This window comes from Lycium ferocissimum, chromosome 10 (genome assembly GCF_029784015.1).
Source record: "Lycium ferocissimum isolate CSIRO_LF1 chromosome 10, AGI_CSIRO_Lferr_CH_V1, whole genome shotgun sequence".
Classification (NCBI taxonomy): domain Eukaryota; kingdom Viridiplantae; phylum Streptophyta; class Magnoliopsida; order Solanales; family Solanaceae; genus Lycium; species Lycium ferocissimum.
The window spans coordinates 53,885,866-53,903,898 of NC_081351.1; the positions used below are offsets into that span (position 1 = coordinate 53,885,866).

The 18,033-nt window shown below is 34.9% G+C and overlaps 1 protein-coding gene and 1 non-coding gene across 2 annotated transcripts; both read right to left on the reverse strand.

The window, feature by feature from the left end:
- Nucleotides 1–840: 840 nt before the first annotated feature.
- On the reverse strand, nt 841–912 carry TRNAP-UGG (transfer RNA proline (anticodon UGG)). The gene has a single exon. It is a non-coding gene; the product is annotated as a tRNA-Pro (tRNA).
- A 7,560-nt stretch (nt 913–8,472) lies between these two features.
- Nucleotides 8,473–14,737, reverse strand: LOC132035022 (uncharacterized). Its single transcript, XM_059425345.1, has 2 exons — nt 14,600–14,737; nt 8,473–11,907 (listed from the first exon to the last, which is right to left on the reverse strand). The coding sequence occupies exon 2, from the start codon at nt 11,844–11,846 to the stop codon at nt 8,784–8,786; it is 3,063 nt and encodes a 1,020-aa protein (XP_059281328.1). The 5' UTR covers nt 11,847–11,907; nt 14,600–14,737; the 3' UTR covers nt 8,473–8,783.
- Nucleotides 14,738–18,033: the final 3,296 nt, after the last annotated feature.

Here is an 18,033-nt window from a genome sequence, read left to right on the forward strand (position 1 = left end):
TTTTTGACCCTTTTCCCATTTTAGTAACCATGATAAATAATTTGAGACAGAGAAAGTACTTCTTTTTATTAACTTTTTCCTTTTCCTATCTTTTATCCTAATTTCTACAATTAACATTCTTTGTCTTTTTTTTTTTTTTCTTTGGGGAACAAAAAAATATTTCAAGTCAATAAGGGAGCGAAAAAAAAGGTTAGAGCTCCCGAGGAAAGGTATAAAAAAAAATAGGTTTCGAAATTGCTGCATATGATAACTTTATTTATGCAACTTTAACTTTGTCTTTAAAATAACTCTTGTCCTTGAAAATAAAAATAGTTAATTTTTTTTATTTGTTAGTAATATAAAACTGGACATCAACTCCTTAGCTTTGTAATAAAATTTATGTATTAGAAATTACACTAACATAATATATATTCGAAGTCATATTTTTTTCAGTTGAAATACTTAAAAGATGCTTCTTAAATAGTACTAGTTTCGTATTAAAAAAAGACCGAGAATAATATATCCTAATTATATAGATCTTATTGTTACAAAAGAAAAAGGTTAGCATTTAATACTGTCGTATCACTTTTTGCATCAAATGGTTTCAAACTATTTTGAGGCCATGATTTTTCTGCATTTGGTGTATCTAACAGTTAGATTAGAAGTGGGCTCATCATCGCTTGCTTTACGACCAATAAGGGGCAATATAATATGATTAATATTGTTGGATTTTTGCTTTCTCATTAGAAGTTTATAAAATCGGTAAGTGTACATTAATCAGTAAGGAAAATCATTAATTTTACAAGCAAGGTGCCCAAAATCCTGCAAAGAAATAAGACAAGTGCTGACAAAAACACAAAAGGGGCATTCCGAGAATCGAACTCGGGACCTCTCGCACCCAAAGCGAGAATCATACCACTAGACCAAATGCCCAACTGATGGTAAGCTTCTTTGTGGCTTTGATCAGTAATGATAAGCTGATTTGTTTGTTTGACACACTGCGTTCTATTTAGTTTTTCTTGAAATGTATTTCTTAACTATGTCGGAAATACTAACAATATTAATCAGTAGAATGAATAAAAGAAAAGAATAAACTTATCGGATTATCGTTGCGTCGTGGCAAGCCACTGCCTTGAAAGCAATTTTGGCTCGACCCCGATGCAAATCGTTATAGCCGGTCGTTCCCCAAGGTTCCACAAAGACACCCAAACACTTACACAAGTGGCTGGAAGTTTAAAGTTTGCTCAAAACAATTGCCCAAAAATAATTTAAGAGAAAGAGAAGAAGAACATGTTTTGATGTGTATGTAATTCACCAAGAAGGTAATTTTATATAGGCTGAAAATCTTGAAAGGGTCTAAGAGGATTAATAAGCCATTAACTCGATCATTAAGCGAACTTAATAAGCCCTTAACATGGCTATTAAAATCAATAAAAAATCAGCCTTTAATAAAAAATTGAAGAGGAGATATGATAATTTGGGCAAAACTCTGCCTTAAGGAAGAATTTTGAGAGGAGATATGATAATTTGAGCAAAACTCTGCAATTCTGCCTTAAGGTAGAGTCTTAAAGGCAAAATTCTGCCTTGTGAATCCAAACATATGTCTTGCGAAATTCCTTCTTTTTATACTAAGCTGGGGTTCGAACCCAGAACCTCGAGATATTAGGCGAAAGGCAAAAATTAAAGACCACCCCAAAAGAAGGGAAATCTGCGCAAATGATACTAAATTGTCGTATTATCCGTATTGGGCCCGTGCTTGCACGGGCTCGCCATCATCTAGTTAATTATCTATTTGTAACATCAAACGAAATACTTTATGATATATTTTTATAAAGAAATCATCTAAATGTTTTCTGTGGTCTAATTGTGTAGCAAAATCATACCGTATGTCATAATTCAAGAATAATTTTCTAATTCTTGTTTTGAGTGAAAATATAGGTGAAGAAGATAATCTCAACTTTTTGTAATTCCTCGCAAGGCACCCAACGGTAAACCATGGTTTACTGACAGTAAGCCTCGAAAGCCTTTGGTACTTCGGTAGGGAAAAAGAGACGGTGAGCGAAAAAGTGCATTTTACGTTTTGTAACTAAGAGCAAGGTTGACTATTAGTAATTGTTTCATTATCTTTTGTAAGTGCATTTTATGATGTATAAACTTGCTAGAACATGACTTTAGCAAAGTGCAAGAATTCTAGAATGGAAAGGAATTGAAAAATCAAAGTCTTAAATATTAGGAAAAGAATTATAGGACTATTTCTAAATATTAGAAAAATAATAAAATAACTATTACAAAATATTAGAGAAATCACTAAATTACTACTGAAAGTTTTACTAATTACCTAATAGATCACCTATTACAAATGTTATTTTCACTACTGAAAAATTGATGTGTGGAGATGCAACAATAGAAATTAAACATGACAGATTGCTACCAACTTATCCTACCACGAGGTACCCTAAATACAATAAAATATCTGACTATCGTGGTGCAAACATCTTAGATGAATTGACATAGCTCCTAAAAATAGAAACTTGTAATTCTTTCATCAGCAAATAATTTTTTAAATTCCGAAAAAAGAAAAAAAACACTTTTGACAAACAAACTATAATAATATAGTACTAGAATGATTATTATGGAATTCAAGTTAAAAATAGAAAGAATCTGATCCTCTAGCTAATTCGAACGGATGTCAGGCGTTTTAGTTTTGAAGTGTACGCCTATTTAAATTAGCGCTTTTCAAACTATAAGTCTAAGTTGGTTCAAAGCAAAACTTTGTTTATACAGTGTTCTATAGAACAAAGAAAATAGTGAAGCTTTCCAAAATAGCGATGAAAATTTAATGCTTGTTTTTAATTTGGATTTCCAAAAAATATTTGCCCAAGTTAAAAAAGACTTCAAGCATAACGGTGAGTTTTTTACTTTTCCAAAAAAAACATAATAGGTGAAGCAGTATAAATATAATTAAATAATAATTTGAAGAAAATAGTTAATGACAATTTTGTATATTGTAGAGTCTTTTAATGAAAGATAAGTTCAATCAACATTTTTAAGGGTCTCCATGCTTTTATATATGGGTTGTTTCCTCTTTAGTATAATATAGATTAATCACCCGTTGGTATCTTTTGAATCACCTGATGGTGAAAAATTATGTTTGTTAGTGTAATGTGCCTAGCAAATATATATAGTATAAATTTTTATACGCTATTAGGGTATAGAAATTTGTACACTATTCCTCCACAACAATCTAGAATTTACAATCTTAAAACTAAAATAAATTATGTGCTACAATAGGTGAAGGTAACCTAATAGTATAAAAACATTTTACACTGTTAGTGTATAAAACTTAAATTCAATAAAATAAGGTCATCCTTCAATAATAGAAAGCCGCTGGACCAAAATTACGTACTTTTATGTGTTTAATTTATGGAAACAAAATATTAATAACCTACTCAAAATCAAGCACCATGAAGGACCAAATCGCAATAAATTTCTTCTCCAAATGTGAAAATCCCAGCGGATTTCTTCTCCAATTACAAAAGCTGCATCAAATTTCTTGTGCAATTACGAAAAATCGCAACATTTGTTTTCTCCAATTGTGAAAATCGCAGCTCAAACTATTTAAAAATAACAACAATCACACTTGAAATGATCATAGATGCTACAGTTGCATTAAATGTATATTTCTTGGAACCTGTGTTACACGTGACATTACACAGCACATATATATGACATACACATGATGTACAGTCGTATGCATTTGAAATACACAGTACATATAAATTGTATGCGACTGTATGTCTTTTGTATTTCTTGTAATACATATGATATATACTCAATATACATATGACATATACACATGATAAATAGTCTTATGCTTGTGAAATGCACAATCACAATATTTGCATGCGAGTATGTGATAGCATCCACGGTGGCATACGTTCATTAAAGGTGACAGGCTTCAACGGAAAATCAAAAAGATGTTTTTCGTGGAAAAAGAGCCCAAGAATTATGACGAAGAATGGACTAAGTGCTACACGTATTTCCAAGTCTAAGTCCAAGAAGGAAAAGATTCGCCCCACATGACGCCCAAAAAGAGGGGCTCACATGGAGCCCATAAAGAGCAAGATGGACTACTTTACACGTGAGAATCATGCCCAAAGGGCTGAAATTCTCACGCCCAAACATGCGTATATGGCATGTATTTAGATGCCAAACATTATCCCATTATTCCCTTATTTTCTCGTTAGTTAATTTTAGGAAGAATTTTGGTATTATTTTACATGCTTTCCTAGTTTAAAGCTTCCTAGTTTAATCCTAGTTAGGTTTTATTATTTACTATTTCCATAAAAGTAGAATTCGAATTCCATTCTATTTGGGATAGGTTTCCCTATAAATAGGGTGGATTTTGTTATTTTCATTAGATAAATATTATTATTATTGAGAGTTGCTCTTCTTTACACCTTTGTGTGTGGCTACTTTGAATTTATCTTGCAACCTTATAAGAACGATTCTTTTAAGAGGTAAGATTAATTCGTACTTGATATCTTTGGTTCTTATTCGTAAATTAAAGAAGGTAATTAGTCTTATACTAATTATTGTCTCTAATTTCTTCGAAATAGGGGTCGAGATCACCTTTTGATGTAAGTTTTTGAATTGACTCTATTAGTATTTTAATTAGTCTTAATCCGCTAATTTTGAATACTAAAACCAATTAGGGTTCTTATCACTTAATCTTGAAATTTGGGGCTTTTATTCTTAAATTTTTCCTATCTTTACTTTCTTGTCTTTAATCTTCGTATTTTCGCTTCCGCATTATAATCTTGTTTTGTTCAAATAACCCGATTCTTATCAAGTGGTATCAGAGCGGTGCTATCAAGGTTCCGTTCTTGATAATCTTGGGAGTTTCGTAAAAAATAAAAATAAAAAAAAATGAAAATTTCTTTTTTTATTTTAATTGTAGTTGCTTAAAGGTAAGCTACATAGCAAGAAGAAGAAAAAAACCAAAATTAAAAAAATTTATTGTGTTTCTTGGTTTCCAACGTTAAGAAGGAAAACCAATAAGAGGGGAAATTTGAAGTTTTCTTTTTACATAAATTGGTCTTTTTTCTTGTTTCATCAATCCCAATTCGTCTGGGAGTTGGTAAATTATTTTTCTTTCTAAATCTTACTTCTAAAAGGTTGTTACTAATAGGGTTTATATATAAATCCTAAAGGATCCAACCAAAGGTAGTAATTTGAGTGGAAAAAGGCAAGAGAGGACAAGATCAATAGAGAGAGAAAAAGAGCCAAATTAAGAGATACTTGTTGCTTTGATATTTTCTTGAGATGTCTCAAACAGGTAAGGAAATTGAAGCTGGAACTCAAAACGACACCAACTTAGCTAAAGTGTCCCGTATGATGACCACACGATTAGAGGATATGAATGTCAATGTAGCTGATTTAAGGAGGGAAAATATTTTTCATACAAGGTGTGGGATAAATGGTAGACTTTGCTCTATGATTTTTGATAATGCAAGTGGTGCTAATGTGGTGAGTTCATATTTAGTGGAGAAGTTGGAACTTACATGCATCAAGCACACTACTCCTTATAAGCGGCAATGGTTGAATGATTTTGGTGAACTTAAGGTGACAAAGCAATGCGTAATTTCTTTCGCCATTGGAAAGTATTCTGATAATGTTCTTTGTGATGTAATTCCAATGCAAGATTGTCATATCATGCTTGGACGCCCATGGTTATTTAATAGGAATGCAATTCATGACAGGGAGAAGAATAGAATTTTTCGAGTTTTTCTTGAGCTAAATAGAAGAAAACATATACTTGCAGCTTTACCTCCATCAGAAGTTTATGAAGATCAGAAACGTGTTAGGGAAGCAATGAAAAATTTTGAGAGAGAAAAGAATGAGAGAAGTAAGGGAGTGCATGTTGACATCTCAAGAGAGGAAAAAGGAGAGGTTGTGTTTAGTGAAGAGAATGAGATGTCAAGAGAGAAAAAAAGTGAGAATGAGAGTGAAAAAGAAAAAGATAGGAGTTTGAGTGAGATTATTTCTTATTCTAACTCTAATACTCTTACTTCTACTTTTAGTTGTTTTGACTCTCTTGTTGGCACTCATGGGAAATTTTGCATTGTGGAACCATCATCGGATGAAATTAATCCTAAAGTGGTCGAAACTACACATCTCATAGGGCGAGTGCATGTTGATGAGAAGGATAAAGTTGTGAACCAAACACCAATGAACAAGGAAAAACGAGGTGATATTATTTCTTTGCTGCATAAGACCAAATACGGTATGTATAATTGGTTTATTCACATTCTTGGAATTCCTAGAACACTTGAGGTCTTTCTAGAGGTAATGAACTACACTCTTATTTGTTATGTTGGTGACTTTATTAATTTTGAGGATGATGCTATGTTGCTATATAATAAGTCATTAACTAGAACCTCTAAGTTCAAGCGTAAGAGTAATTTGTTCCCTTTTAATATTGAGCATGGCAGTAATTTGTTCCCTTTTAATATTGAGCATGGCGTTGTTATTTGTGGATTCTCACTTGCTGAAAAAAGACATAATGTGTGTGGGAGGAGGCTTGCTAGTGAGTTAGATGATTCTTGTTCTCTTATTTTAGTGTCGAAAGAGTTTTCATGTGATAACTTGATGAAATATGGTTATTTCTGTGTAATGAGACATAATTCTTCAAGTATTGATGATTGTGAGCTTAAAAAGGTGTTTGCTACTAGTGATGAGGAGATACATAATTATTATGATACTAGTGATCAAATACTTTTTTTTGAATGCATCCACGATTCCTTGTTTGAGAAATTGAGCAATTACTTGAAATTCAATGATTTTGAAAAGAATGAGCTTTAATTTAATGGAGATTTTGTTTTGGAATTTAAGGTTTCTTCTAACTTTCTTGAAACCTCTATTGCTTGTGTGAATAGCTTTTATGTGGGAAAATTTGTGGGAGGTGTAATTAAGGATGCTTGGATATATCATAGAAGTGTTCAATTTGAAGAATGTTTTAGAGATTTTATGTCGTCTTTATCATGCCCATTGAAATACTTTATTGATAGAAATAGATTGGAGAGACATGTATCATTCTTTATGGCATCTAGACGAGAACCTTGTTGTGCTTATACATGTTGGAAAATTTTCTATTGGGATGATGATGTCTACATGATTTTTAAGGGTGTATTTATAAATGCTAGGGTTAATTGGGTGAAGAGGACACATGGTCACTACCTTGTTTTATTCCTACCAGTATTGCTCTCGGTTAATGGATGTTGTTTACTAATGCATGTCTTCTTGATTTTGCGAGATTCAAATTCGAGGACGAATTGTTTTCAAGAAGAGGGGAATGATAGCATCCACGGTGGCATACGTTCATTAAAGGTGACAGGCTTCAACGGAAAATCAAAAAGATGTTTTTCGTGGAAAAAGAGCCCAAGAATTATGACGAAGAGTGGACTAAGTGCTACACGTATTTTCAAGTCCAAGTCCAAGAAGGAAAAGATTCGCCCCACATGATGCCCAAAAAGAGGGGCTCACATGGAGCCCATAAAGAGCCCAAGATGGACTACTTTACACGTGAGAATCATGCCCAAAGGGGGCTGAAATTCTCACGCCCAAACATGCAGATATGGCATGTATTTAGATGCCAAACATTATCCCATTATTCCCTTATTTTCTTGTTAGTTAATTTTAGGAAGAATTTTGGTATTATTTTACATGCTTTCCTAGTTTAAAGCTTCCTAGTTTAATCCTAGTTAGGTTTTATTATTTATTATTTCCATAAAAGTAGAATTCAAATCCCATTCTATTTGGGATAGGTTTCCCTATAAATAGGGTGGATTTTGTTATTTTCATTAGACAAATATTATTATTATTGAGAGTTTCTCTTCTTTACACCTTTGTGTGTGAGTACTTTGAATTTATCTTGCAACCTTATAAGAACGATTCGTAAATTAAAGAAGGTAATTAGTCTTATACTAATTATTGTCTCTAATTTCTTCGAAATAGGGTCTAGATCACCTTTTGATATAAGTTCTTGAATTGACTCTATTAATATCTTAATTAGTCTTAATCCGCTAATTTTGAATACTAAGACCAATTAGGGTTCTTATCACTTAATCTTAAAATTTGGGAATTTTATTCTTGAATTTTTCTTATATTTACATTATTGTCTTTAATCTTCGTATTTTCGCTTCCGCATTATAATCTTGTTTTGTTCAAGTAACCCGATTCTTATCAGTATGTAACTTGCAAAACTTATTTTGCCTACTTTCACTAGGGAAGTCATTTTCCTCGTTTTTAAGGGACTTGTTTTCCTAAAGAAAATATTTTCCAAAAAAGTTGACCAACCAAACATGGGGAAATTGAAAAACATTTTTCTAGAAAATGTTTTCCTTCACACCAAACACACCCTAAGAGAAGCATTAGCAGAGAGAAGAGTGTATACTTGAAATCTTTTGTATAGCTGGTTTCTAGTTTTGAAAAGCATAACTCATATTACCAAGCAACCATAATTAAGCTGTTCATAGTAACTGCATATCAATTCAAAGAAGGATCATCAAACTATGTTTAAAGGCATAGCCTAGTTAGCATTTCAGGAATGCATCCAGATGAAACAAACTCCAACTATCAGCTATTGGCATGACCATAATGTACAAAAAGCTTCAAATTCTGGGCAAGGATATAAACTAAGAAGAGATAAGCTTAACTAGCATGACCATCCTGTACAAAAATCTTCACATTTTGGTCTAGGATAAACAAACGAAAAGCTTAATGCTTCTTCACATCGCCTCTGTTCAGTCCGTACAAAGTAAATAAACAGGCATTGCTGCTGGATCAAGCTCCCAGAAACCTCGCATGCTGCCACCTCTCTCTTCTGTCAGGCGAAAGGCAGGAATTTGATGAGAGAACCTGAGCTGCTCGGATAGAGGTATCCTCACTGTTCCATTAGCCTCTTCAGGCCTGTAGACAGACTTGAATCCTTTTACCCACACTAAGAACTTTACAGACACATAACTATCAGTAACATCCAGTATTTCAACAATTTCATATTCACAATCTTCTAGTTTATCACATTTCAGCTGCGCACTCCAGTTTTTATATACTGCCCAAACTTCACCTGTTTTGGGGAGGATCTTGTATACACCCTTCTTCTCCGTATGTTCTGCTACTACTTGATGTGAAAAGGCATTGGTATCCATATATTTCTTCGGCTTTCTATGTTGAAACTTAAAATTTCCACAACCAATTGGCATTGTTTTATCACGCCACTGCATTATACCTTTAGGTGGTGGACAGGCATAAAACCATGCCACATGCAACGCAAAATTAGGGATAGGATCTATCTTCTTTATGTGCCCGTAGTACCTAGGCATGGCGTCTTCATCACTGTACATCGCCCAACATTGACCAACTTGAAAATTCTCCAGTGATCTCTCAGCATCAAAGCTGTAGAATTTGGGTTCAGGAACCTCATTAGCTACTGATGCAAAACAGTTCTCTGCAGAATTTACAGAATTAGCTGTTTCTCTTTGGTCTACGGGTGAATTATTTCCTAAGTTAATTCTGGATCGTCTATCAGCAGGATGTGCATTTCCTTCGGACTTTTCCTTTGAACCAACCGAAGATGTCTCTCCTTCGAATTTTAGCTTCACTTCCAGCCCATCTGTAGGAGATAAAATGCCTTGAGGCTTCCCATCCCGTTCCATCCTGCCAGGAGGTGATGTATATTTTTCAGACTTTGATATACCCACCGATTTCATTGCAGAAACATCTTGGTATGCATTCTCAGGCTTGAAGTCAAGATCTGCAGAAACAGAAATGCCTACTTGGTCAATAGGTAAGGAAGCAGGGTCTAGTTCAAAGGATCCTTCAGGAACATCATTCCTCTCCATCCCTGTCATCTTAAATGAAGGAACTCTATGAGAGAATCTAAATATCTCCTTTGCAGGAATTAGAAGGTCTCTTTTCCCTACTCGATGAAAAAGACAAGTGAAGCCTTTTGTTTTATCCAAGTACGCAACATGAACACCAATATCATCAGCATAGTCTGACAAGATCTCAACAAACTCGTAGCTGTACTCCTTCTTGTTCTCAAGATGAGTATACCATTCCATATCCCAATCTTTAAAGATGGCCCAAGTTTCTCCTTCGCGTGGATATATCTTTATCGCATTGCAGCTGGTTCCATTTATTGCACATGCCAAATGTGAGAACATAGGATGATCTTCAGTGTATTCTGAGTTTCCCAGTCTGAACCTACCACAAGAAGCTGGTAACCCCTCAGATAGCCATTTGGTTTCAAATTCATTCAGCGGATCCGGCTCTAACCAAGTTATGCGCCACTTAAATGCAGGAGAGAAAATCTTCCTGATGACTGCATAGAATCTAGGCATGGCATCCAGAGTATCATAAACAGCCCACACTTGTCCAACTTTAAAGCAAGATTCTTCCCTGCCCTTGTCAAAATCACTAAAATCTGGATCTGCACATTCATATGTTTCTGGCTCAGTCATAGTAGAAGGCCCTAGATCTGAGGGAAGATCAAGGGTATGTCCACAGCCTTTTTCAGGTTCCTGCTCTGTGTTGTGCAAGCTCTCCTCAGAGGACAAACTGTCCTTTAATTTCTTCTCCTCCCCATTGGGAGTTGCTGCATGAGACAAATGCTGAACCTTGGACTCCTTGGTAGGAGAGGGATATCCAACTCCCTTAGATTGCTTAGAAGGATCTTCTTCTTCGCCTTCATCACTTAGATGATCATGATAAGTGACACGCTGTCTAGACCGCGTAGATCTTCGCCGATTTTCCTCACTAAGACATTCAAAGTTTGTATCTTCTTCAGAGTCTATGCTTGTTGATGATGAATAACAACTTTCACTAGATTCTGTTGATGTCTTCCTTCTCTTTGTGTTTTTCTTTTTACGACCCCCTGACAAGCCCTCCTTATTCATTTTTCCATTGCTAGTAGACTCCTGACCAACCTCTGAGGGAAACTCTACTTGCATAAATGGATTCCTGGCTAGGGTTTTATCAGCAGCCTTCTTCTGACAACTTCTCTTGCTTGTAGAGCTCACACAAGTCTCTTTAACATGGCCTTGGTTTGTTGTATCATTGTTCTTGGAAGTAGGCTGACTCCTATTGGTTGCATCATTGTTCTTGGAAGTAGGCTGACTCCTATTGGTTGCATCATTGTTCTTGGAAGTAGGCTGACTCCTATTGGTTGCATCTGAAGCATTTAGTTCATGACCTGTGTAGGACTTCTTACAGTTTTGGCACCACAGATGTTTATTTAGCAAGGTTGTATAATACTTGTACTTAACAGAACAGAATGGGCAGGCAGTCCAAAAGGTTGGTTGGCTTGTAGGAACTCCTGATTGAGTACCTTGCTGATTGGAATTGTTTTGTACCCAAGGATGTATCCTGATATCCGGCTGCTGCATTGGTACTTGAGATCTTCCTGAAGGAATGTGTCTACTGTTGTACAACATACGTTTTTCTCTATCCAAAAGCACCTTTTGCGCTTCACCAATCATTGTAAAGGCATCAGCTGCACCAGGGAACTTGTTCTTATCAGGATGTAGCGAGAGAGCTAACTTGCGATATTGCTTCCTTATAAGAGCATCATCAGCTGTTGGCTCCACGTTAAGAATACCATACCAATCTTTCTCATTTCCGAAAGTTTTATTCTCTGCAGAACAGTGCACATCACAAACCAAAACCATCTGTGTAATGTTCTCCAGATCAGGAAAGAGCTGCTGGGCTTTAGATGCTAACTTTTTAGCTCCGATGAAATCACTATTTTCCATCTTCTTCTCAGCAATCCCTCTAACCCTGACGGCCTCTTCTTTGTTGCATTCCATCACTAGTCTAGAATTCCACCACTCCTATAATATTCACATCAGCTGTTCAAATTCATGTACCCTGAAAATGTTCAGGTCAAATCTCAGCTTAACTAAGAAAGAGAAAACTAAAATGATTAACTTATTCAGAAATATTGTTCATGCAGCTAGATGTTTCCTTTTTACAATTTTTTTTAATATGAAAGGGTAATGGTAACACTCTAAGCAGTTTATAAATCGAAAAGGATTAGCATTTAACATGGGAAAGGAAAAATTGAAAGGGGTTGCCAAGCACGGGGTGGGTTTGATATCGTAATCAATTATTGTATCATTTTATCTAATGAAGACACAATTCAACCCAAAGTGATCATCCAGATAATTACTTTGCCAAACTTAAGCGGTACCACAATTCATACTGTTTATTCAACAACCTTATAATGATCGGAATATAAAGAAAGGATAGACAATCTACCATCCTTATCACCAAGAAATTTCTCCTGCTCAACAGAAAGAGCAATCCGTATCTACCAGCGTGAAGAAAATTAAACGATGTGACTTAAAATGGTTGGGTTGGCCAAGAATATGCTTGCAATTTACACTCACATGAAATCTGAAAGTTCATTCTATTCATTTATCTCCACACACATTGCCATGTTAATAATTTTCATAAGCAAAATATTGTCGCACTAAGAAAGATACTCATTCTCTTTCGATGCTTTCCTCGATACCAACAAAACCTATGCATTTGACTCAAAGAGCTGCTAATGTGAACAGTTGCAGCGTCTGAAGTAGATTCTCTATATCTCCAATGTGTGATAGCAAACTTTTCTATCTTAGATACTCAGTTTAAACAGTTGACACATCTTAAATTGCTTTTCGGAAAAAAGAGAGAATACATCAAATATAAAATTGCTTTTTACTACAAAAAGAGTGTACATCAAGCTCATTTGACCTACACAAATGCACAAACATGAGTATGTGTGTACACATACATATGCATGTAATGCATGCAATCATTATCACAATAATAGCTGCAGGAAGTATATCAAGTATTAACCAGCTTTTATTGGCACCAGAAGTATTTCATCAAGCCCATCCACATATAATCTTGTAATTATTTGGATATAGTATGAGTTAACCGGCTATATAGAGGAAAGATAAGTTGACACCTGACCCAAAGGTACGTCTATGATTGGAGTCTAGCTATAAAATTAGAAAAGCATTTTACTTCTATACTCTCAGTCTCAAAAAGGATGTCCAAGTTTCTTTTTAGATTTTTCCGATATTTTGTGCTAACAAACGGCCTTCTGCATATACTACCATTATACTAGAGCAAGCTACTTGGGTCCCACCTTTAGCTCGCTTTACAGTACATTTTCTCTTTACTATTCTTAAAAAAGAACAAGTAGAAGCAATTACTCGCACCCCACTTGCTCCTCCTTTAATGTTAAATGACCCAATCTTGGAATTCAAATGCAATATAGAAATAAGTTACACCAATAACAAGTATGTCTCAATTACAAACTAGTTGGGGTCGATCATATGAATCCTCTGCATCCACTGTTCTCTATTGTAGTCCATTTCATCTTATTACGCAATAAATTGCCTTTTAAGACAAAATTATGGGTTCTCTATCCCAAGACTTTGGTTCAACGGCAAAGATAGTACAACGCGGGATATGTGGTAGGTACACGTTATAAGTTAAAAATTTGGTATTGAACCAAGCTCGGTATTTAAGTGGAAGGAAGAAGGCAAGCCCAAAAAATTTCTTTGTCATCAAAAGAAAAAACAAATTAAGGGTTCTCAAGTATGTATTCTTTCATCTAATTTTCTTCCTTGTGCCTTAGCTCCTCCAACCCCAACCCCGATCATAGAAGTTTCAAACTATAGGTTCTCTGAATCTCACATTTATACTATAATAACATACAAATATCCAACCAAAACTAAAAAGACTCCGATAATGGAGTGACAACCAAGTAAATCAACCAAGGTGGGTTAGAATCCTGCCCTGGTATTCAAATGGAGAAACATAGAGGGGCGGGCCCATCACCATTCGAGTTTTGAACAATGGTATCAACAACAAACAAACAACGACATACCCAGTGTAATCCCACAAGTGGGGTCTTTGGAGGGTAAGATGTACGCAGACCTTACGTCTACTTTTTGTGGGGTAGAGAGGCTGTTTCCGATAGAACCTCGGCTAAAAAGATTTTGAACAATGGTATCCCAAAAAAAAAAAAAACACTTGCATGTATGTCACACCAATAATCCAGCCCTAATGTGAAAGTGCCATTATTCATGTATTAACAAGATCACAACTTTCAAATAAATTGATCAACAGCCAAAAAATATAACTACAGCATATCACAACAAACAAACAAACAAAATGGGTGTATGCAGAAACTAAAAGCGATAGAAAAAGACACCCTTTTGTAGCGATTCCCAGTAACATGCAACGCCAAAAATCAAAATTTCCAGGCAATGTACTTGACCAAATACAAGAAACATCCTAAAAACAGAGAATAAAAATAAGCCCTTAAACTCCTTTTAACTTACACAAAAATCTATGATTCCACTCCAAAAGACAAAATTTTATACAAAAATCAAACCCCAAACTGTCAGATCAAACAGCCCCACAAACAAACCAAAAAAAAAAAAAAAAAAAAAAAAAAAAAAAACGAGACAAAAAATCACTTTTAAATGGAAACAGACAAGAACTTAGATTTTTTATTTTAACAAAAGAAAAGAAACATAGAGTTTAAGAAGAAACTTACATTGGGTGTAACATGAAGTTGATGACTTTGTTTGACAAAATGAAGAAAATGCAAATGAAAGTGGTAAAGAGACTGATGAAATTCGTACATGAAAAAGATTACAGTAATAGTACCTGAAGAACATCAAAAAACTCCTTAGAGTTGGACTTAATTACGGTACGTATTTACTCTTTGTGTGTGTCTGGTTTTTTTGTTATTTTGCTCAATTTTTGGGGTAAAATGGGTTGGATATTTTTACCAAATATGCCATTAGCAGAACAATTACTGTGGTAAGTGTTTTTACCAATGATATTGAAAGCAGATTACGTCAGTGAGTAGGACTTTCACAACATTTTAAAGTAGCTTTAATATATATATTTTGAAACTTTCTTTTGTAATTTAATTGTTTGTTTGATCCCTCTTATTGATAAATTTTGATTTTAATTCTCATAATTTTTCGAAGTTTTTCATGTAGGAAATATGTTATATTTAAATTATTTTTATAACTAAGTTACCCTCGAATATAAAATAATAATACAAATTTAACATAACACGTGAGTAATTAAGTGATTTAACTATTAATAACTTGTTACATTTTTTAAATTTCACATGCAGAAGATATAAAATGCATATTTCAATTAATTAAGATTGAATGTGCTTCTCTAACGACTCGTTTAGTCGTTTTGAGCTTTTTGCTTCATTTTTCCCAGAATACTCTTTTCGTAATTTCATCTTGGTATTTATGACTTGCCGGGATGGGTGGCGCCGTTCTCCAGGCAGTCGGGCGGGTTTCAGATGATAATAATGAAATTGGAGTTTTCTAAGTTAAGGAAATGAAGATGTTTGACCAGAGTCAACATGGGGGGTAAATGTGTCACTTTTGAAGTTTCGTCGATTCCATTCGGTCCGGAATGCAATTTTTGACTTAGTCAGACATTAGTTTGGGTCCCGAGGCGTTCAGGTACAATTTGGGTCGTTGGGTGAGAATATAGGATTTTGATGAATTGGAGTTGACATTGGTCAACACCAGGTCAAGACGACATCTTTTGGGAATTTCGAGTGCGTGAACGAGTTCGTAATGTGTTTTATGACTGAAATGCATATTTGGTGTGTGTCCGGGGTGTTTCGAATGAGTTTCGGGTGTTGGATCAGAATTTGGAAGAAATCAGAAAAAAATCTAGTTTACTTCATCGCTATGGGGGTCTCGCGACCGTGATGAAGGAAAAGGGAACGAGTTGCGAACGCGGTGGGCCAAGCCGTGACCGCGCAGAGGGAATTTGGGTCGGGTTCGGGTAGGTGCCTCGCTATCGCAGCTGGTGAGGCTCGCGATGGCTAAGGCCAATTATTGCCTGGGCAGATTGTTAAAAACCCCCCATTTCGAATTTCATCTTCCTAAACACATTTTGGGAGCTAGAGAGCTCGGATTTGAGTGATTCCAAGTGCTACCTTCAAGATTCTTTATTGGTGTAAGTTCCTAAACATCATCTAGGCCTCATTTGTTTGCACTTAATAGAGATCTGAATCTTAATCATTTAGATCTCAGTCATTAAGTGAGTTTGTTCTTTGGGTCTGAATCTTAATCATTCAGATCCAGTCCATTAAGTGCATTTGTTTTGTCTCTTTTAAAAGCTCTTAATGGGTCTGAATAGGTCTGAATGAATCAGATCTGTAACAAAGTCTTAACACAATTCAGACTCTTAATTTTTTTTTTCCAGCCAAACTTTCACACTAGTCTTCTTCCTCTGTGCAAAAAAACAATTTCACTCTTCCCTCTCCAACTATCCATCGCCAACCAGTTTCTTTTCCTCTTAAACTGGTAAGATTCTAAAATCTTTACCCACTTGATGATTATTAAGCACTAGAAGAACATGAATATTTCTACAAAAGAGGTTTAATTTATCTATACTATGTACTGGTAAATCTACATTAAATTAAAATGGGATTGAAAAATCGCATTTTATGCGTATTCGGAAAAAATTGGAAACAAGTCGGAATGGTAGGAATTAAGGTTCTAATTGGATTTTACTTAGTATGCATGGGATGTTTAAGGAAAATATTGACGTGGAAATATTAAGGAAGGTTAAGGACCTTGTAATGAATTGATCTTGTTTGGCTCATAAGTTGGCTATGGAAAATGTGGACGTGGAAATATTGGAAAAGTCTAAGGGCAAAATTGGAACGTCGGAAAATGGCTTCATGAATCACCAAAAATATGGACCAAGAAATTGGGCTTGGAAAAAAAAGAAAAAAATTGGCCCAAGCCATGTAGGGTGGCCGGCCATAGCAAAGGAAAGAGGGACAAAAATTTAATTAAGTCATGTGACATGGTCACATGACAATTTAATTAATAAAAGGGACCTAATATTCATTAAATTCTAGAATTTTCAAGACAAAGGAAACAAGGAGAAAAACAAGAACAAGAGGAGAGAAATCACAAGGCCATTCGGCCAAGTCCATGATTTCACCTTTCAAAATCTTGATTCCTAAAATTATTTTCTTGCTATATTTCTACCAATTCAAGGTCCCTTAACAACTTGGTGTGATTGGTTTGGAAGAAAGAAGGCTTGGTTTCTTCAAATGGACAACACTTGAAGTAAAGAAGATTGAAGAAAAAGGTAAGAATTCATTACTTCTAATTGTGTTTTGAAGGTTTAATTGTGTTGTGGAATATGTAAATGAGTAGAATATATAGAAACATGGAAGTTTGCATGGTGGAAGTAAAAGCTTGCATGGCCGAGCATGTATGTAGTGTATAGTATGTTGAAATTTATGTTGTATTTTGGTTGTGTTATGAATGGAGTTTGTATTAGAAATGAAAGTTGAATAAAATGGGATGGAATTGGAAAATTGCACCTTGGCCGTGTGGTGTACTGGCAATGGAATAGTAATGGATTTACTTTGTTTAATATGTTGATTGTGTTGGGGTGATTACTATGATGTAAATGAAGCAATTATGGGTTGAGTTGGTATGAAAACGGAATGTAGGAATCTATGTCGTATTTGTATGATTTCATGACATTATGGAAATTGAGCTATTAGAGTGTGAATTATGATGATTGTTAATGAACTTGGAGGATAGGAATATGTTATGAATATCTATGTTAAAGATTGGAAGATTTGGATAAATTATGACTTTGGTGGAAAGTTGTGTCTTTTGTACAATTTGTGTATATATGGTAGAAATGATATGAAATGCTTCCGAATGGTATTGTAATGACTTTAGTTAGTAATGAATGTGAATATGATGGCATTGATTTGGACGTGTGGAGTCGGAATGGAAGTTACGGTATTATGTTGGAAAGTTGGTTAGTTATGTCATGTTGTGTTTTGTTATGATTGTTGATGTTGTTGTTGGGTTGTTGTTTGTTGTTTTGAGCCGAGTTGAATCTCGGGGATGTCGTGTTTATAGGGGAAGTCTTTGCCGAAATTTCGGTAGCCAAATAGAAACCAAAGAT

What these genes read in the sequence shown, in the direction of transcription:
- LOC132035022 (XM_059425345.1), bottom strand. Translation starts at nt 11,846, where the DNA reads ATGGAATGCAACAAAGAAGAGGCCGTCAGGGTTAGAGGGATTGCTGAG.